Raw genomic sequence first — 22,057 nt, forward strand, 5'->3', positions numbered from 1 at the left:
GATTATACAAACAAAAAAAAAAAAGACAGAATAGCAAGGGTAACAATAATGTAAAAATGTACTTCATTTTGTATCAAAATGAAAAACTGTCGTAACAAAGTACATATCAATATTTGTTCCAAACTCTCTTTGACAAACATAAATATTTGATAAATGATAATTTTTCCGTGCTAGGTTAGGTGCTATTAGGCCGTTAAATAAAATGCAAAAATTAAATTTTCTTTTGCCCTCCTACGCGTTTCGACGCTTTTCTGATTCCTACATTGCCACTTATTTTTGACTGGTTTCGGATTCTTAAATTATGAGCAGCATGAGCATGTTTCAGGGGTAGTTTTGTATACGTAAATATATGTACCCTATAAACATTCTCGAAGCGCTTACAGTTCTGGAGTTCAATATGTGTCCGAAATATGTGAAAAATATCAGCCTCAAAAATGCTGACTCCAATTTGATGAAATTATGAACAAACGAAATATATGTATTAAAATTAGTAACTATTCATCTGCGGAATAAAAATTCAGAAATTTTTCTGCGAAAGATTATTCTTAATAAAAATTTAACTCAACTAATACTAATTTCATTTATATCTTATACTCATGGGAGTTTTATCACAACTTTTTCTCCCCTACGTTTTCTGCTTCAGATATGTGTAAAAAATTCTTCCTAAAAACCCGGAAGTAGTGTCATTAAAAACTCAAAATTAGCAATATATGAGGCCAATTAGGAAGAAGGTCTGTATAAGACTTATGTTAGAGGTCATATGGCAATCATTTTACACTCCTAAATGAGTTCATGACGAGTGCAAACGATCCAAAGTTTGAACCGCTTTCAGACTAATTGTTCACTCCGAGTGTTTGTTGGGTTGTTTGTTTAAAATCAAAACGAATATTTTTTAGTTTCAAATGACGGATAAATTTAATTGCTGAATTGTAATTCCAAGCAGCCCCGATGATTTTTAAATATCACAAAAAAAAAGATACATAAATGGAGTATACCGGGTATTTTACCCATAAAAATAGTAAATACCCGGGGCATTCCCATCTCTAGAAATGGGAAACACTTTTTAAGACCCTTTAGAAGAGAAAACTATAGCGGAAAAATCTTACAAGTGCAGAAACAAAAATATTAAAATGAGAGTGTATTAAAGTACCTCAAGGCAATCTTAGATTCACTAAATAAATCAGGCAAGGCTATACGTAATTTAAAAATCCAACTCACTAGCAGTCATCAAGTCGAGGCATACCAAATTTTTTCTAATGTCAGAGACAAATTGGTGTCCGCACTAGCTTGACATAACTTAGAGTAAGACGTCCCAAATTCATTTGAACAAGATATTAATATTGACTTTAGTACCATCTAATTGGAAACTCAATCCGATTTGGAAGAAGAGCAACCAATTATCGAAAGTAAAACTTCGCAAACAGTAAACCTCAAAATGCCAAAAACAACAGTGGAGTTGATTTAGACAGCTTCATCAGTACCTTAATTTGATCGTAAATGAGAGAATTTGCATAACTTTTTAGACCTCCTCGACATTCTTGAAAAAATCAAGGATGGTCATGAGGCCATTGCAATCTCTATGAAAAAAAACCAAGCTAAAAAGAACAGGTTGAAACCTTTCAAGTACCGAAGATTCAATCACAGCCATAGAGCAAAAAGTAAAATCTGTCATAGAAGGTGAATCAGTGGAGGTTTTAACCGCGAAACTAATGAACATCCAACAACGAAGCAAAACTACAAACCAGTATATTACTAAAATAGAGACGATTACAAAGTCTCTTAATAGCGCATTGATATCTGACGAATTAACCCCAGATTTAGCGACCAGATACGCTATACAATCTGCTGTTAAAGCTATGTGCAAAAACTGCTCAACCGATAAGGTGAAAATGATAATGCAAGCTGGAACGTTCACTTCTATGAACGAACAGTTTCACTAACCCAAATTCGGTTTTACATATACGTCAACAAGGCTACAACTGTGGCGGCTTCCGCAGAAGTTACCAAAGTAGAAACTATAGAGGCCATCAGGATGGTGGATTCAGAACGCCTTCTAGATACAACAACAATTATAGACAAAACAACAGCTCCCAGAGACAAAATAATAACTTTCAAAACAGGAATAGACATTACAATAACCAAGCGCGAAACAACACCTGCAATGTACGTATGTAACTTCACCCAGCAGGAAACCCAGAAAACTCCACTTGAACAGTGAATAAATTACGTGAACTTAATTTACACCTAAACGCCTACATATCTTCCATAACTTCTCTAAATATTTCAATTTCAACTCCCTTGATAAACAGGAGCAGACAATTATATTATAAAAAAGGGACAAATTGATAACAATGCCATTTTTATAAACTTCAAAATAACAAGTACCTTAGGTACAGTTACAGCAGATTTAAATGGAGATTATTAATTAAAGACAAATTTCACATAGTAGAAGATAACTTCCCAATTCCATGCGATGGAGTTCTAGGTTGAGATTTTATAAAGAAATAAAATTTAATTTTAAATTATGGTAAAAATGAAGACAGATTAATTATGAGACCTTATGATTCCCACAATATAATAATTCAAATGACAAATAGACTAACTATCAATACAATTACAATACCCGCCAGATCTAATGTAATTCGACAGATTAACGTTACAACTAATAATTCGGAGCTCTTCATTCCTCATCAAAAATTAACTAAAGGCAATTTCATTACTAATACCTTACTTACTTAATTGGTTCTTAACCGTTTAAACGGTTATGGCTGTCCAAAAAGGCGCGCCAGTCGCTCCTTTTCTCTGCCAACCGGCGCTAATTGGTCACACCAAGGGATTTTAAATCGTTTTCCACTTGGTCCTTCCAGCGGAGTTGGGGCCGCCCTCTACCTCTGCTTCCATAGGCGGGTTCCGATAGAAACATTTTCTTGGCCGGAGCGTCATGTTTCATTCGCATAACATGGCCTATCCAGCGAAACCGCTGCGTTTTAATTCGCTGGACTATGTTGATGTCTGGGTAGAGCCCGAAGAGCTCATCGTTAAGTCTTCTTCGGTACTTGCCATTGCCAACTTGTATATGTCCATAACTCTTTCTAAAAACTTTTCTCTCGAACACTCCCAGAGCCGCTTCATCTGATTTTACCATATAGCAGGACTTTTACTATAAGGGGCTTGTACAGCACGATTTTCGTTTGCCGAGAGAGGACCTTACTTTTCAATTGCCTACCTTGTCCAAAGTAGCATTTATTGGCAAGAGTGATTCTTCGCTGGATTTCAGAGCTGATATTGTTGTTAATGTTAATGCTGGTTCCAAAATAAACGAAGTCTTTACTATTTCGAAATTATGGATGTCAACAGTAGTATGGTTGCCAAAGTGCATATGCGCTGGCTCTTTTCTCGATGACAGCAGGTACTTTGTGTGCATATCCGTTCGCTGTAAATAACTGCAACGACGTCTGATATAACATAAAAATGCCCCTTCGCTGTGAATAGCTACTTCGACGTCAACTTGAGGTAGAACTGTTCACCGTAAGTAACATGTGGGCAGCATGAATAGTCACAGTATCTAAGCTCATTTACTCGGAAGCCACATCTTCATTAATCACAGGTAACTAACACATTTACACTTTAGATACTTTTCATTAATCACACGTACTAGCACATTTAATTTAGATCAAATACCACCGGTCAGCATAGCCTAAGGCAGTTTCAAACATTTCAAAAAGAACAGAGAACACAAAAGCCCACTCTTACAATTATCAACTGTAATCAACAAACGATCAACATATTTAACTTCATTCACAATTTTGTGATGAGATCAACCTTTTCTTTGACTTTCCGCAGAAGTTTTTGAAATATTTATGCTTAGGCTGTAACAAGTATTCATTGTGGGCGGACCAAGAGAAACTATATGCCAACTTTCCATCGAAGAAAACCACATTACTCTGAAGAGAATGATTTACTCTGTGATTAGAAATCTGAAGCGACCGCATTACTCCGAAGAGAATACATTATTGCCAACTCCAGCGAAGAGACTGCATAGCTTTGTTATTTATGGTTTATTGTTAACTTCCAACTCCCAAAAGTGAATTCATTGCATTAAAGAAAAACCAAAGGAATCCAAAATGCGATATGAACCCACAGCCCCCGCGAGTCATCCGAATCCTCAAGGCAGGAATCAAGACCTGAATACAAGCGCCATGCGATACATTGTATCAGGTCACGACTGGGCTGTCCTGCTCCCAGCAGTATAGTTTTTAGAACGACCGTGATTGGGTCGCACAGACGATACACTGCGTCAACTCTGCTCCCTTTCGAGTAAACATCACTCATGGATTGGTTAGCCATGGTATTCTAATCGCCTTTTACGGTCGATATACCTATCGGGGGTCAATTCTTGGCCCCTACAACCCACGGCGATTTTCGAAAATCGCAACATTTTAACCGTGTTTGAAGTCGATGCAAATATTTTCAAAAGATTCGAGCGGCTTTAGTAGGCCACGCGCTTTTTTTTTTTTTAAGATAGTTAAATACAGTTTTGAAGTCAACCTTACGAAGTTTCTCATATAAAATTTTAGCATTGTAGCTTTATAAATGTCGGAAATATCCCGTTAAGTATTGAATTATGACCGAATTATATTCCAGTAAAAAAAAAATTGCTTTTTACAGTATTATTAGTCGCGGTCAAAACTAGTGTGTTAAAACTCATTACAATACATTTCTCTAAATGATGGCACCACGAAAAAATAGATTTTTATTATATTTAGATTTAAATTTTTTTCAGTTGAGACTACCGATTTTTTCGATTGATATCAAAAACAATCGCTTGTCACTACCGCCGATAAAGTCGAAAGTGACTACCGAAAAGATCCGATATTTTGTGCGCGAAGTTCCGGAATTCAACAATCATACCAGGGTCCAAATTTTTGGAATCACATGGTGGAAAATAAATGCTCGTCACCAAACTTCAAAAAAAAAACAGTCTAGGTCCTTCACATGCAAGCAAACGAACTCGAAAACGTGCAGATCTAGAAACAAAAAACATTCGAGGGTAGAATAATATACGAATAGACAAACACCATTTCGGATACAATATTTGAATCGTTAAAACTTGTTTACAAAAAATTCACACAGGTACAAAAGACAAGCTCGCAACAGTAAATAAACACAAAGCAATAAAGGAACCAAATCAGCAAACGCACAAAAGAAGTCAAACCACACCAGTTACTCAGTGAAATTCACCTCCGTTTCTTGATGAGCACATAGCACACATATATGTACATATATAGATACACAAACATCCAATTTGACAATACCTTGTGATACTCCTACGAACTATAAATACAAGACAAACAACAGATCAGAATGAAAAATGATCTTGAAACCGGTATGTCTTCAAAACAAATTTACCAATGAATAACGGAAAATCGTTTCAATATACATCAATTATCCACCCCCTGGAAAATCAACAAAACAAAATGAATCAAATTTTAAATGATAAAAAAATATATTTCATTAGCCTAAACAAACAAAAATTTAAAAACTGATTCTCAATATCAAAAGCTTTTATATTGTAACGAATTTTGGGAAATTCCGCTTATTTGAAACATTCTGCTAACGTTCGATCGCTGAACTGTCGAATAAATAACTCCAATATTATGTATTGCTAAATGGTCTTCATTAGCCTACTTTGGGAGTAGTACAATTATACTTCACTTCACAACTAATAGCGTGTTTAAATCAAACTGATTAGTTATTACTCAGCTTGCGCTGCTTTTATACTCTCGGTTTCCTCGTTCACCCATTTCTCCTAAGGTCTAGTAATTTCGCGAACAGTTGTAGCTCATGCTTGGTTACCAGCTATGTATATGCGTGAGTAAGAACTTCGGCTGATAACTACATGTGTGTATGTGTGATATCTCTTCACTTTGAGCTGCTGGTTATGTGTGTGCATGTACTTCTCGTCGCCTTCCATGTATGTATGTAAATGATGATTGAAGTGTTCATGTACACAAGTGTGGAGCTTGCTTTAATGTGCTTGTTGTTGCGTGATTATTTACTAACAGCCTAGTGATGTCCACATTCGCCACAATATAAAATAAAATTACTCAAATCTGATGACAAATGAGGAGTGTAGCGCGTTATGAACTAGTATGACCAATATGTCGCTTCCTATTTCATCTTATATAATTCGGGTTCGAATACAAACAAAGACTTCAAATTGCTATTTAGAACAATTTAATACACAAGATACTTAATTTAATTTTGCAATTGTCTCAAGATCTTGGGGGATAATGGTATTTCTGACTAAAAATTCGGGATCTCTGAAACATCCCGATTAGTTTTTGCGGTTTGATAAACGTCGTTTTTTTCTGAGTATATGGGAACAATACCTTAGCGATTACATATTTGCTTCAGCCTTTATTAAAAATGTTTATAGAAAGATCACGAATCTACGCACGTATGCAGCTTGAAACACCATAACTTTTTTCATATCTAAGTATTTAAGCGGTAGTGGCACGAGGCCATATATAAATTTTCAACACAGATGATCAAATATTTAAAATTGTTTACCTGAATTTGCGATGCATGTAAATCCATTGTTATAATATGATCAGCTCCAGCCACAGAAAGCATATTTGCGACGAGTTTGGCAGAAATAGGAGCGCGACTCTGTTGGAGGATAATTTAATAAATTCGTTACAAATATGTGAGTATTGAGTGAGGGCTTGTTATTTACTAACTCTTTTCCCTAATCGCCCTAAAATTGTTAATTTATTTTTTAAATCTGGCAATATCAAAATAACGTATATGGGTTTTGAGAGTAACAGGTAAAAACATCTTAAAACTTATGCAGATAGACCAAAGTCAGGGCGGAAAAACGCCTTACGGACCTGCTAGTGTATATATATATAATTCCCCTCTTCCCCCTTTGCCTTTCCCTTTCTTCCTCTCTGTCTTTTCCCTCAATTCTTTTCCGCTTCATCTATCTTCGTCAAACTCTTTCTCTCTAGTTCTTCTTATTCTTCTCCATCCCTTATTCCCAGCCCAAGTCCAAGTTCCAGTCGTAGTACCAGTCCCAGGGTCCTAAATACCAATCTAGGCAAAGGGCTACCTATATACCAAATTTCAGGCAAACGAACCATGAATAGAATTTGTACGATTACACCCTGGAAATTTGAACTAAATCGGCGGGGTGGTTAGAATCCAAATCTATAAATAAAGTTTTGGTTGTAAAGATGGAGACTCGGGCTATTAGCGAGCTTTGGACAATTTTGGTCATAGTGCTTTTGTTTAGCTATGTTTTATTAACATAATTTGTTAATAAAACAATTTAAAAAAATTTTTTAGTTAAACGGTTTTATTGAAAACAATACTAACATTAAGTAAGTCCTCAGTACATAATCTTTCCAAAGACTTTACGCGACTCACCGCCACGTATGCTTGTCCCTCCTCCAACTCCAAAGTATTTTGATGTCACTTCTACCGGAATGTATTTAATATTTGTTCCAAATATGACCTAAATCGGACCACAAATACGAGTATTTTTAATATCTCGATCCTTGCCACACCTATCGGAATTTTTTTTTCATAAATCGATTTCTATTTCTGTAGGTATGTAATATGTGTTCCAGCTATGTGTTCTGAGCTAAATCGGACCAAAAATACGATTTTTTTAATATCTCGATCCTTGCGCCACCTAGCGGCGATTTTTTTCATAGGTCGCTTTCTATTCATGTATGCATTATGTGTTCCAAATATGTGCCAAATCGGAGCTCAAATGCGATTTTTTGAAATATAGTAGTTAGTTTTTTTTTCTTATTACTGCCATCGTCATCGGGTTCTGAACTATATTCCAACTTTCAAGCTTGTAGCTTATCGCGAACGTACTTAAATTTTAATTAATTCGTAAACTTTTATAGTTTATGAAACTAAAAAGTGAAAAATAAATATATTTTAAAAAACCTTTATTGTTTTAAACTTATTTTGATAATTATTTTTAAATTTTAGTTCGATATCATTTAAAAGCGTGTTTTTTAGTTTTTTTTTTTTACTTCATTTATTAACCATTCCATCTAATTCAACATGTGTGCATGTATGTATATGACGCTGTCCCACAAAAAACAAGTTTGCTCGCACAGTTCGCAGGGAATAAACAAACGCACTACTTTTTTTTCCAATTATGTAAATAAAAGCGTTGGACGCGTCAAATTTCTATTGATAGTCATAAGTAAGACCAACTGGGCCTTAATAAGGTTATGCTACGCCTCACATTTTTAGAAATTTCATGCGCCTAATGCTTTTATTTGTCTGATCAACGCCCTAGATTGATTAGGAGTGTGATTACTAGTACCTAGGAACTACCTAATTATTTTCTAGCTTTTAGTATTATTATTACTTAATATAAGTATTGTTTTCAATAAAACCGTTTATTAATATTTTTTTAAATTATTTTATTGGTAAAAATGTTACGTTTGTTTAAACAATTTTGCTGATATAAGAAAGGAATCAATTTTTTTTTTTGATACAGAAGGAAGGTAAATGTTTCAAAGTTTTACTGCAAAGAAGAAATATTAAAATCGATCCATTCGTTTCTAAGTTATAGCTGTGAAACATTCAGAAGGATAAATATTTTATGATTTTTTATTTCGTTTTGGCAATTCGCCAGGCCCCGTTAATATATACCTTCAAGTTATATTGAAAATATCTTCTCACGTAACTAAGCTTTTAAATGCAAAAAATCACTTTAAAATCGGAGCATTTTATGTAAGGCGATGCGAGTACAACGATACTTAGCGGCTTTATTTTATACGATTGATAGATACCAAGACAAAACTATTTCAAGGCAAAACCCATGATTCAATTACTAGAGGTTTGTTCTTCAATGATAACAGATCTTTGACACTCCCAACTTGAAAAATCTGAACGGGTTGCTTTTACGAAGTAAGGAAAACGGGGAATAATTCAATCCCCTTCAGTGAAATTGTAGTAGACAAGTATCTTTGGTAGATAATAGTAGTGATAATAAATTTGTAAATGCCAAAATTTTTTGGGAAAATAATTCATTTCCTACGAAATATTTCGTGAACTGATAAAGTTATGTTGGTTTGATCATTCTTTCAGAAATTGTTTGAACAATGCCGTACGTTAGAATTTTATTCAATAATGCACTATCTCAAAATTTGTTTCCAAAACTGCCTACATGAGCATAAGTTCAATGCATTTTGTTATAAGAGGGAGTTAATGAAAAGCATTCTGAGATGAAGCGTTCTTCAATTTAACTCTAATATAGGGCGGTTTTGTGACAAATCCTGAATTGTGAAATTTTTGAAAAATATTTTGGGATAGCATGATTTTGAACAGGCAGCCCACATGGGCTGATACGCTACTCAGCAGCCGCAATGAACTGACAAAAACAAAAGTAAAAGAAAATGGCTAATTGTCTTAGAACTTTATATTCCTACCTTGACTTTGACAGAAGAGTTAAGCTTTTGTGCGGTCCTGCCGCTAAACAGGTAGTATTCACCTTTTTATTCTGAAATTTCGGAAAGCTCTTTTCCGTTAAGTATTCATGGAAGCTTTCCGGACAAACGTTTAATTTAGAATATTCGGAATATGTTCATTTGATACTACCTCACGAGGTCCGAATATACATAATATTCCAAATATAAACAGATTCTCCTCTTAAATGGAGACGGATGTTAATAGATCAGAAGGACGACTTTTAATACGCGCCCAAAAATATCGAGAGAAGTGTCAAAGACGCGTATTGACCTCGATAAAAATAATTCGAGGGCGGAAATAAATATTCTAGCTCGTTCAAAAGATATTTTCGAAAAACCGAAAATTACCCCGGGTTTTGTTGACGGCCTTCAGCCGAGCTTATAAAAAATTACCCTGGCCGGTCCACCAATGAGGTCGGATGAAAATTAAATGCGTGCAAATTCCCTTTGTACACAAAATCTTTTTCAGTGCACAAAAACATTACAACAAACACATGAAAATTGCCAACTTCAACTGCACATATCTCGGGACAGAGATACAATTTTTCTGGCAAACCGATCTAAGGCATTGATTCGCTTATATGGCTTCTAATCATCATAATTTCACGGAATGCCAGCTTTTTTTTTAATGGACGTTGTGGCAGCGCGCTGCCCTCAAGTGGCCCAATGAAACTAGGCTAATCCTGTTCACGCGATCGATTTATACGAGGTGTGTTCAGAAAATAACGGGAATTTTTTAATTTCGCGGGTTTGGAGTGTCCAATTGTCAAACATTTTTTTGACACATGTCCTTGAAGTATGATAAAACTTTCAGCTGAATTCATTGTTTACTTTGTCAGTGACAGCTGCTATGGTTAGACGTGTTTTTATGAGGTCGGCGATTTTCGTTTGTTAGAAAAAAATGGATCAAAGGATTTGTATCAAATTTTGCGTAAAGAATGAAATAAAGTGTGCGAAATGTTAACAAAAGCTTACGGTGAGTCTACAATGGGTAAAACAGTGGAGGCATTCTGGATCGCCAAGACCGAAAAAGGCTCGACAAGTGCGGATTTTCATCGCTTTTGCACCACGATAATGCACTTCATTGCTTGCTCGTGAATTTTGTCCAAAAACAATACTGTAACGATGCTCCAGCCTCCATATTCGCCAGACATGGTTCCGTGTGACTTTTTTCTATTTTCAAAAATAAAGGGAACTTTGAAGGGCTGTCGTTTTACAAGCATAGATGAAATTAAAAGCACATCGCTGAAAGAGCTGAAGGCTATCCCAAGGATCGAGTTTGAGAAGTGTTTCGAGGATTGGAAGAAGCTTTGGCCCAAGTACATAATATCTAATGGGGACTATTTCGAAGGCGGCAACATTAATATAGATGAATAAATAAATATCTTTTTCAAAAAACGAAAATTCCCGTTATTTTCTGAACACACCAGTGGTTTGTCAAGCGTCGTGATCTGAGACTGCTCAGCTACAGAAGAGATATCATCAGGCAAGCGTAATACTTAAAGAGAACTGAAGCAAATGTATTATACATTAATTATTAAGAGAGGTGAGAACAGTCGTTTTTATAGAAAAAAAGGGAGTCCGAGCTATCAAATGTGTTTCAGTGAGAGTTACAATCTTGGAATAAACGCCGAAAAGGTTCATTTAGTTTGAAATCCGTTCCACATTGTTTCAGCAGAAGAGGTTTGAAGTGTCTCGAAGTCCGAGAGGGAACACAAAAGTTCACTTCGTTCAGAAGGAATGGACTTGAAATTGATCCATTTAAAAGTTTTGTCACAAATATTACACCAAGCATTTCTCCTCGACTAGCAAGAGTTGGAACATTGATAAGCTTTAATCGATTAGTATAGGGTGGAGGATTATTTAAATAGTCCCATTGAAAATGTCTTAAGGCAAATAGCCAAATTTTTCTTGTATTGATTCGAGACTTTCTGCATGGACTTGATAACGCGGATTCCAAATTGCTGAGCCATATTCTAATATTGGCCTAACTAATGTTGTAAAAAGTGCTTTAGTTATGTAAGGTCGTAAAGCCATATTCAAATATTGGCCTAACTAATGTTGTAAAAAGTGCTTTAGTTATGTAAGGTCGCTAAATTCACCGTTTAACAAATGCAAAAACACCTTTGCCTTTATTCACTGTAGGATTAATCACCCCTATTCTGCATTTCGATTACGTTCCCGTTCTACGCTCCGCTTTAATCGAAGTTGGGTATTCTGCATTACGACGGAATTGTAACGAGAAGAGGAAGAGCAAATGATTTTTCGTGGCCACCAAGTTTTGTTAAAATGGATTCCTGCACGAATATAGTTAACATTTTCAGAATTTTATGGATGCTAATTTCATTGCACTGACCTAAAATACTTTATAAAGATTTATTTATTCTTTCCGCAAGGATTGTTTACGTTTTCGCTTCACCTTCCCCTACTCCGGCAGCTTGCTTTGGCATATAACTGGACCCAACGAACAGACACAAATTATAGTTGTCTATTATAATGGAATCAATAGCCGCGGCATTATTTGTGGAATTGGAAAGCAACGCATACGAAAATGGCCAGGCGAGAATGGAAAGGCAAATATTACGAGATTTGTGTAATCCATTTGAGATGAGTGACGAACTGTAAGAAATTGAACTTAAAAGTGGTAAAGTTTAATGACTTATTTTCGTATTTAGATTCAAAAAAAACTTTCGACTTAACAAGGATGCTTTCAAGTATGTGTTAGATACTTTTGCGGGGCAAATTCGTCCAAGGACTTCGGCATCGGCATCTGCCCTTAATATTGTAGTAGCTGCTTTGAGAGTTTTTTGCAGAAGGCAGTGTCAAAGTCACTGTCTACGTTTCTGGATGTAATGCAACCAAAATTATGCCCTCAGTGGATAACATTTGAACAAAGTGAAGAGGAGAAAATACAAGCGAAGCAAGAATTTTATGCGAAGGCTGGCTTCCCAGGAGTCATCATTTGCCATTAAATTAGCCAACGTTTCATACTGCACTTGTGTTGGAAACATATAAAAAACAATCACCATCATGCCTTTTACGTTTCTAAACAAGTTTTACTTACAAATTCTGTTATAAATTAATAAAAAAATAAAAATAAAATATTTTTACGCCAACAAATTTGCAACTTAGAAAAACGGAACTACGATCGAAGTGCAGAATACACAAAATCGAACGATTCGAAGTTGGATCGAAAGAGATTGGAACACAGAATACCAAAGTTGCCAAATCGAAAAAATTCCAATCCAAGTCGAACTGCAGAATAGGGGTGAATATGAAGGTTGAAACTAATTTTGGAATCCATCATGACTCCCAAGTCAACAAAATTATTTACAGTTTCTAGACTATAGTTGTTAATTGTATATGAAGCTGGTGGCGAAATTCTCCGAGAAAAACACATGAATTTACATTTTATTAAATTGAGCGGCATATAATTTACATTGCACCAGGCAACCGAGTGATTTAAATCCGTTTGAAGCAAAGAATATTCCTCAACCGAGCCATATGATTTGAAAAGTTTTACATCGTCAGCGAACATCAAGATTTTTGAGTATTTTATTGTATTGTACTGTCCTATGAACCAAATATACTTTTTCGGAAAGGGGAGAAAATAAAAATACACGTGTTTCGGCGATTTTCATGTACACGTGAGATTTTTTTTTTATGTATAAAGAATAAAGCTCGTAGTGTCCGTCTGTTCGCCTGTGTGAAAGACTTTGGATCGATTTCTAATCCTTTTTCCGTGATCCAATCGAGCTGAATTTTTGCAGGCGGACTCGTGGAAATGTCTGTATCACGTCAAATTTTTTAAAAATAGATTTTAATCAATTTTCAGATTTTCCTGAATTAAAAAAAAAAAAATCACTTTTTTCGGCATAACTTGAAGGGACTCCAAATTTTTAAACTACTAAAGCGTTCCGAAAAAAATATTGTTTCTCAACCCATCCTACTCCATATATTTGTAGTTTATCATTAGTAACTTTCTAACACTAAACTATTTATGACTTTTACAACACTTACAACTGGTATGACAGATGAAACATTGAATTGCACAATCAATATTGCATAATTTAAATTATTTAAATAAAAAAATTTTATAAAAAGAAAAAATTTTAATAAAAAAAAATTCTTACGTGTGCATGAAAATCGCCGATACACGTGTATTTTTATTTTTTCTCCCCTTTCCGAAAAAGTATATTTGGTTCATAGGACAGAACTAAAGCTCATTTTTGTAACGCAGTGTAAGTAATGGGTGTGATACTATCTCGAAAGCTTTACTGAAATCGGTGTAACGGCTTTTTCTAAATCCATTAGAAACGTGAGTAGTAAATTCCAGTAAATTGGTGATAGTTGATTTGCCCTTACAGCATCCATGTTGCGATCTTCCAATTATGGGGGAAATAGAGAACGTTAGGTGGTGGTTAACAATAGTCTAAAATAACTTTGGGATAGCGCATAACTTTGCTATGCCCCAATAGTTTTCTATTGAAGACCTGCTTTCATTTTTATTAGGCGGGATAAGAAGATTCCTTCCACATTGTTGGAAAAACGCCATATATTAAAGAAAAATTATGCAAATCTGTTAGTGGCTGATAGATGTATGCAGCACATTTTTTAAGAAAGTGTGTCGGGATCCTGTCAGGGACGTATGTATGAATCAAGATGGTATGGGTATTCTTAGGCGATGCATTGGTCTCAATAGAGTAATTTGATTTGAAAAATTCCGCAAGAAGTCGGCAATCTCTTGGTCATCGCTGGAAATATTATCTTGGAATTTCGTGGATGATGGAAACCCTTTAACCGTGCGTTTAGAGTTTACGAATCCGTAAAATGACTTCGGGTTGCAAGTTATGTTTATTTTCATTTTCCAAAGATAAGCTTTGTAACACTTTTTGTTCAATTGAAAATACTTATAGCTTGGAATCGAATACTGTAAATAATGGTTATGTAAACCCGTCTTTTTGAACAACTTGAAATACCTAGACTTTTTATTATTTAAAATTTTCAGCTCTTTAGTGAACCATACTTGGCTTGTATCGGAAAGTACACAAATCCGCTTAGGTACGTATTTTCAAAAAGACAGTAAACGGTATTGTAAAAGTGAGAAACGCTTTGCTCCACATCAGCATAAAATATTGGCCACACTATTCGAGATAAATCACGATTAAATTTTTTTAAATTGGCCTTCGCAAAGTCAAAGCGATAACAGGAGTTGTATCTTTTATTGCCCCTGTTACGAGTATTATTACCACTTCGTAAACTATTTTGAGGGAAGGGTGGTAAGCATCTTCAGGTTCAATAATCGGTTCGCATCGACTAATGGAATATTTAGAGTCATCATCCACAAAGGCGAATTTATTCGATTGGATGTTGATTTGTTGAAGGCACAGTTCAGCCATTCCGCCTAGAAATTCATTGTTGGAAGACTTTGACGAAACTGGTACGATATTATAAATGTGGATATCGATATTATAAATGTGGATATCTGCTTTAGTTATGTAAGGTCGCTAAATTCACCGTTTAACAAATGCAAAAACACCTTTGCCTTTATTCACTGTAGGATTAATCACCCCTATTCTGCATTTCGATTACGTTCCCGTTCTACGCTCCGCTTTAATCGAAGTTGGGTATTCTGCATTACGACGGAATTGTAACGAGAAGAGGAAGAGCAAATGATTTTTCGTGGCCACCAAGTTTTGTTAAAATGGATTCCTGCACGAATATAGTTGACATTTTCAGAATTTTATGGATGCTAATTTCATTGCACTGACCTAAAATACTTTATAAAGATTTATTTATTCTTTCCGCAAGGATTGTTTACGTTTTCGCTTCACCTTCCCCTACTCCGGCAGCTTGCTTTGGCATATAACTGGACCCAACGAACAGACACAAATTATAGTTGTCTATTATAATGGAATCAATAGCCGCGGCATTATTTGTGGAATTGGAAAGCAACGCATACGAAAATGGCCAGGCGAGAATGGAAAGGCAAATATTACGAGATTTGTGTAATCCATTTGAGATGAGTGACGAACTGTAAGAAATTGAACTTAAAAGTGGTAAAGTTTAATGACTTATTTTCGTATTTAGATTCAAAAAAAACTTTCGACTTAACAAGGATGCTTTCAAGTATGTGTTAGATACTTTTGCGGGGCAAATTCGTCCAAGGACTTCGGCATCGGCATCTGCCCTTAATATTGTAGTAGCTGCTTTGAGAGTTTTTTGCAGAAGGCAGTGTCAAAGTCACTGTCTACGTTTCTGGATTTAATGCAACCAAAATTATGCCCTCAGTGGATAACATTTGAACAAAGTGAAGAGGAGAAAATACAAGCGAAGCAAGAATTTTATGCGAAGGCTGGCTTCCCAGGAGTCATCATTTGCCATTAAATTAGCCAACGTTTCATACTGCACTTGTGTTGGAAACATATAAAAAACAATCACCATCATGCCTTTTACGTTTCTAAACAAGTTTTACTTACAAATTCTGTTATAAATTAATAAAAAAATAAAAATAAAATATTTTTACGCCAACAAATTTGCAACTTAGAAAAACGGAACTACGATCGAAGTGCAGAATACACAAAATCGAACGATTCGAAGTTGGATCGAAAGAGATTGGAACACAGAATACCAAAGTTGCCAAATCGAAAAAATTCCAATCCAAGTCGAACTGCAGAATAGGGGTGAATATGAAGGTTGAAACTAATTTTGGAATCCATCATGACTCCCAAGTCAACAAAATTATTTACAGTTTCTAGACTATAGTTGTTAATTGTATATGAAGCTGGTGGCGAAATTCTCCGAGAAAAACACATGAATTTACATTTTATTAAATTGAGCGGCATATAATTTACATTGCACCAGGCAACCGAGTGATTTAAATCCGTTTGAAGCAAAGAATATTCCTCAACCGAGCCATATGATTTGAAAAGTTTTACATCGTCAGCGAACATCAAGATTTTTGAGTATTTTATTGTATTGTACTGTCCTATGAACCAAATATACTTTTTCGGAAAGGGGAGAAAATAAAAATACACGTGTTTCGGCGATTTTCATGTACACGTGAGATTTTTTTTTTATGTATAAAGAATAAAGCTCGTAGTGTCCGTCTGTTCGCCTGTGTGAAAGACTTTGGATCGATTTCTAATCCTTTTTCCGTGATCCAATGGAGCTGAATTTTTGCAGGCGGACTCGTGGAAATGTCTGTATCACGTCAAATTTTTTAAAAATAGATTTTAATCAGTTTTCAGATTTTCCTGAATTAAAAAAAAAAAAATCACTTTTTTCGGCATAACTTGAAGGGACTCCAAATTTTTAAACTACTAAAGCGTTCCGAAAAAAATATTGTTTCTCAACCCATCCTACTCCATATATTTGTAGTTTATCATTAGTAACTTTCTAACACTAAACTATTTATGACTTTTACAACACTTACAACTGGTATGACAGATGAAACATTGAATTGCACAATCAATATTGCATAATTTAAATTATTTAAATAAAAAAATGTTATAAAAAGAAAAAAATTTTATAAAAAAAAATTCTTACGTGTGCATGAAAATCGCCGATACACGTGTATTTTTATTTTTTCTCCCCTTTCCGAAAAAGTATATTTGGTTCATAGGACAGAACTAAAGCTCATTTTTGTAACGCAGTGTAAGTAATGGGTGTGATACTATCTCGAAAGCTTTACTGAAATCGGTGTAACGGCTTTTTCTAAATCCATTAGAAACGTGAGTAGTAAATTCCAGTAAATTGGTGATAGTTGATTTGCCCTTACAGCATCCATGTTGCGATCTTCCAATTATGGGGGAAATAGAGAACGTTAGGTGGTGGTTAACAATAGTCTAAAATAACTTTGGGATAGCGCATAACTTTGCTATGCCCCAATAGTTTTCTATTGAAGACCTGCTTTCATTTTTATTAGGCGGGATAAGAAGATTCCTTCCACATTGTTGGAAAAACGCCATATATTAAAGAAAAATTATGTAAATCTGTTAGTGGCTGATAGATGTATGCAGCACATTTTTTAAGAAAGTGTGTCGGGATCCTGTCAGGGACGTATGTATGAATCAAGATGGTATGGGTATTCTTAGGCGATGCATTGGTCTCAATAGAGTAATTTGATTTGAAAAATTCCGCAAGAAGTCGGCAATCTCTTGGTCATCGCTGGAAATATTATCTTGGAATTTCGTGGATGATGGAAACCCATTAACCGTGCGTTTAGAGTTTACGAATCCGTAAAATGACTTCGGGTTGCAAGTTATGTTTATTTTCATTTTCCAAAGATAAGCTTTGTAACACTTTTTGTTCAATTGAAAATACTTATAGCTTGGAATCGAATACTGTAAATAATGGTTATGTAAACCCGTCTTTTTGAACAACTTGAAATACCTAGACTTTTTATTATTTAAAATTTTCAGCTCTTTAGTGAACCATACTTGGCTTGTATCGGAAAGTACACAAATCCGCTTAGGTACGTATTTTCAAAAAGACAGTAAACGGTATTGTAAAAGTGAGAAACGCTTTGCTCCACATCAGCATAAAATATTGGCCACACTATTCGAGATAAATCACGATTAAATTTTTTTAAATTGGCCTTCGCAAAGTCAAAGCGATAACAGGAGTTGTATCTTTTATTGCCCCTGTTACGAGTATTATTACCACTTCGTAAACTATTTTGAGGGAAGGGTGGTAAGCATCTTCAGGTTCAATAATCGGTTCGCATCGACTAATGGAATATTTAGAGTCATCATCCACAAAGGCGAATTTATTCGATTGGATGTTGATTTGTTGAAGGCACAGTTCAGCCATTCCGCCTAGAAATTCATTGTTGGAAGACTTTGACGAAACTGGTACGATATTATAAATGTGGATATCTGCTAGTTGAGTGCGTATGCACAAGAACTCAGTTATGTCGATGGCGGGTACGCTAATCTCTTCAGATGGTATTGAAGAGTGTGCAGCAAGCAGAACTCCACATCCAACTCTGTTCACGCGGTCATTTCTATATATTGAATTAAAGATATGAGGTTTCAGTAAAAGCAGTTATATCGTAACTTAAGTTAAATGATTTTATAAACAGTTCAGTTAATTTGGTGTTTAAGCCTCTAAGATTTTGGTAAAATATATTTAAAGCAGATTTTACGTTCATTTTTTGACTCGGTGTTATTAAGAGGGATCTTTGCTAAGTTTGGAATATTCTTATTCCGCCTATATTCAAATTCCCGCACAAGTGCCTCAGAGGGCCAAATTTTGTTACTTAAGATAGTGTCAAAATCTTCAATAGGTACCATCTAACCTAAAGGCAGATACATTTCTTTCATAACTAAAATTAAATTTCCGAATTGTTACGTGATTGGGTTTCCTTTTTGAGGAGATATAAGATTTCAGATCCTCCTCAGTAGTATCCCTCTCCAATTTTGACACGAATATGGATTTTTTAGGAGGGACTACAACCAACTTCCTAGTTCCAGGCTCAGTTGCCTCAGAACGGTTTGCAGGTTCAATATTTTTTCTATCTGCTGGTTTTGTTGGAGGTGCCTTTGATGTTGAAGGCTCTACTGTAAGTGCACCTGGAGATGGTAAGTTATTAATTCTAGGGTGCTGGGTGTGGGAACGATTGGGTTCGGGATGTTTTCTACAACAACAACAACAACAACATGGCAAGTACGCTTATTTCTGATGTGGAAATGTCATGATCAACCAAGCAATCCCCGTGCCACACGATCGAATAAAAACAAGAACAATAGTGCCGTTAAAATTATACAATGTTGGGCTGGTAGCGGTCATGAAGGTTTCAACCGACAACACATCCTTAACCACTCTAGGGCTAAACCCCATAAAACGGAAGGCATTAATTGCCAACTTCACCAGGAAAGTGAATAAAACCATTAATTGTCCTTAAAAAAATAAAAAAAAAAAGAAAAACAATATTGATTTATTTCAGAATATCTTAAGTATTCGCATAGATCCTGCCTTAAGGCAGCCTTGTTTGTTTTTTTGTTTTTTGAAGGACAATTAATGATTTTATTCACTTTCCTGGTGAAGTTGGCAATTAATGCCTTCCGTTTCATGTGGTTTAGCCCTATTGTTCTTGTTTTTATTCGAACTTCGAGGAACATAGAAAATCTATTAAACGTACTTCCACAATATCAAGAAATTTGCTTGGAGAAAAAACCGTTTCGGAAAATATACTACTGAAGAAAAAAACCCCACCTTCAAAGGCAAAAAAGTGTGAAGGACAAAACGAAGGCGTTATTGACGGGTGCTCGAATGAACAAATATCATAACTGCAGGGAATACCGGCGAGCATACAGAAGTGTAATATAAATCGGCAATAAGGCAATTACAGAAAACTGGGACTCATAGTAACGACTGGCAGCACAAGGCATAAAGAAGGGTGGAATAATGAGCAATTTGGACTGGCAGCATAAAGCATAAGAAAGAAGGAATATGGACATTTTGACTGGCGGCGGTACAGCAAGATAACTGGCAGCAAGTAGGTAAACAAGTATAAAATCAGATTAATTTTGGCAACTTCACGGTTGCTCAACCAGTGGCAGGAATATTTTTTTTTTGGAAAAATTTTGTCTAGAAATCTACGTTTTGATTTCTCAAAAAAAATTACAAAAATAAAACATTTTTGAATTTTGTAAAACAGCAGAGTAAATTGGAATACCCAATAAACATTTGAAAAAGAAAACAAATAAGTTACTTTTTAAACGGTATACAAAACCATTTTTGTAGGAAAACTATAATATGGCTATATAATGGCAAGTAACCATCAAACAGAAGTGAACAAATGGGAAACAATTTATAATGAATTAACGGAAGGAAATATAAAGGCAGAAAAATCATATAAATTTATAAACAAGAATACATAAATAAAGCCTGAAACAATAGCTAAACACTTAACAATTATTTTAGAATCGCTAAATAATTTGGGAGAATCAATACGTAAATTAGATCTCATACTCACAAAAAACCACCAGACAGAGTCACACCAAATTTTTTCGAGTGTAAGAGACAAATTAGTATCTTCACTCGCACAGTACAACATAGAAATAACAGTACCAACTACAGTTGAAGAAAACCTTCAAATTGATTTCAATACCCTCTTGTCAGAGTCCTCCTCAAGTCAGACTCAATTAACTGAAAAGTTACTAAAATAACAGAAGTTCCAAACACGACCACCAAAATGGCACAAACAGTAGTAGATTTCATCAAAACAGCCTCATCAGTCCTACATGAGTTTTGTGGTAGGTCAGAGAATTTGAACAGTTTCCTAGATGCTCTTGATATTCTTGAACAGACAAAAGGTAATCATGAAGCTCTGGGTATAGGTTAGGTTGAACTGGCCGGTCCATGAGGACCTCACATAGACAGATTGAGTCCGTAGTTTTAACGACCAAACTGAAAAACCCTATCAAAAACGAGGACCTATGTTATAAAATAACTCCGTTCTCTTGGAAAATACTAGAAGCTTCCTAGAACTTATGCCACTTGCTGCTTCTAGATCTGACAGCTGTAACACTCCTAATAGCTGGAGTCTTAGCCAAGTGCAGGGCACGAGCACAGAACGTGGTCGATCGTTTCCTCCTCCAACCCGCACTTCCTACATCTGCTATCACTGACCAAGCCTAATTTGAAGGCATGTGACGCCAGAGGCAGTGTCCAGTCAGAATACCCGTCATGAGTCTACAGTCCTCTCTTTTTAATGATAGAAGCAACGGTGTTAGTCTAAGGTTGTAAGACCTACACATAATCTTCGACACTTTACAGCCCCGCGCTTGAACCCACGCCTTTCCCGCTCGGTCGATCATGTGCACCTTTCGCCTTCGCTTAATCTCGCCCAATCTAATTGGGACGTCTACGCAGCAAGCTTCAAGGGATGCGCCCTTTTTAGTTAATTCGTCCGCTTTTACATTCCCATCTATTCCCATATGCCCTGGGACCCAATATAGATGTATGCTTATCCCTGTATCGCCTCGTCCGCCATTTGCGCATCCTTGCGCCAACCGTCCACCTCTATTGTGGCCTTAAGATCTCCCTCGAAGCGCAGGTAGGGAATCAGGTAGTCAGTTCGGCTTGTGATTGATGATGCTATACTACTATGGCCATATGGTCGGCGCTCAAGCTGCCCCGTAGCACCGAGCCTGGTTGCGGTCGTTAATGCTTTGTTCTTTGCTACCAGATCTACAGGTGCAATGTGCAGAATTGCATACATCGATAGTCTGCATACCCCCTCTAATTTTTTGAGGTATGTTGTTTTTTGTGTGGCTTTCCACCAAACAAGAACTCCATAGTATAGAATAGGGCTTACAATCGCTGTAAAAACCCAATGAGAAAGAGAGGGCGATAGGCCCCACGTACGCCCCAGCATTCTTTTACATGCATAGAGTGTCGTTGAGGCCTTCTTGACCCTCCTCCACGTTGAGCTTCCATGACAGCTTACTGTCTAGGATGATTCCTAGATATTTTGTGCAAGGTTTCTCCTGTAAGGTCACCCCTCCTAACTTGGGCCTGGTCCAATTTGGGACCTTGTACCTCTT

General features: G+C 35.9%; 1 protein-coding gene across 7 annotated transcripts in view; it reads right to left on the reverse strand.

Moving 5' to 3' along the window:
* Prps (phosphoribosyl pyrophosphate synthetase) overlaps positions 1-22,057 on the reverse strand; it is a 614,635-nt gene that overhangs the window by 288,438 nt on the left and 304,140 nt on the right. For 5 of the 7 annotated variants that reach the window (XM_067756577.1, XM_067756579.1, XM_067756582.1 and 2 more), the window contains one exon: positions 6,574-6,672. The exons of the other annotated variants lie outside the window; for them this stretch is intronic. In XM_067756577.1, coding sequence (XP_067612678.1) covers positions 6,574-6,672 — 99 coding nt within the window. The remainder of the gene's footprint in view (positions 1-6,573; positions 6,673-22,057) is intronic. 7 annotated transcript variants of the gene reach the window in all.

This window comes from Eurosta solidaginis, chromosome 5 (genome assembly GCF_040869045.1).
Source record: "Eurosta solidaginis isolate ZX-2024a chromosome 5, ASM4086904v1, whole genome shotgun sequence".
Lineage (NCBI taxonomy): Eukaryota > Metazoa > Arthropoda > Insecta > Diptera > Tephritidae > Eurosta > Eurosta solidaginis.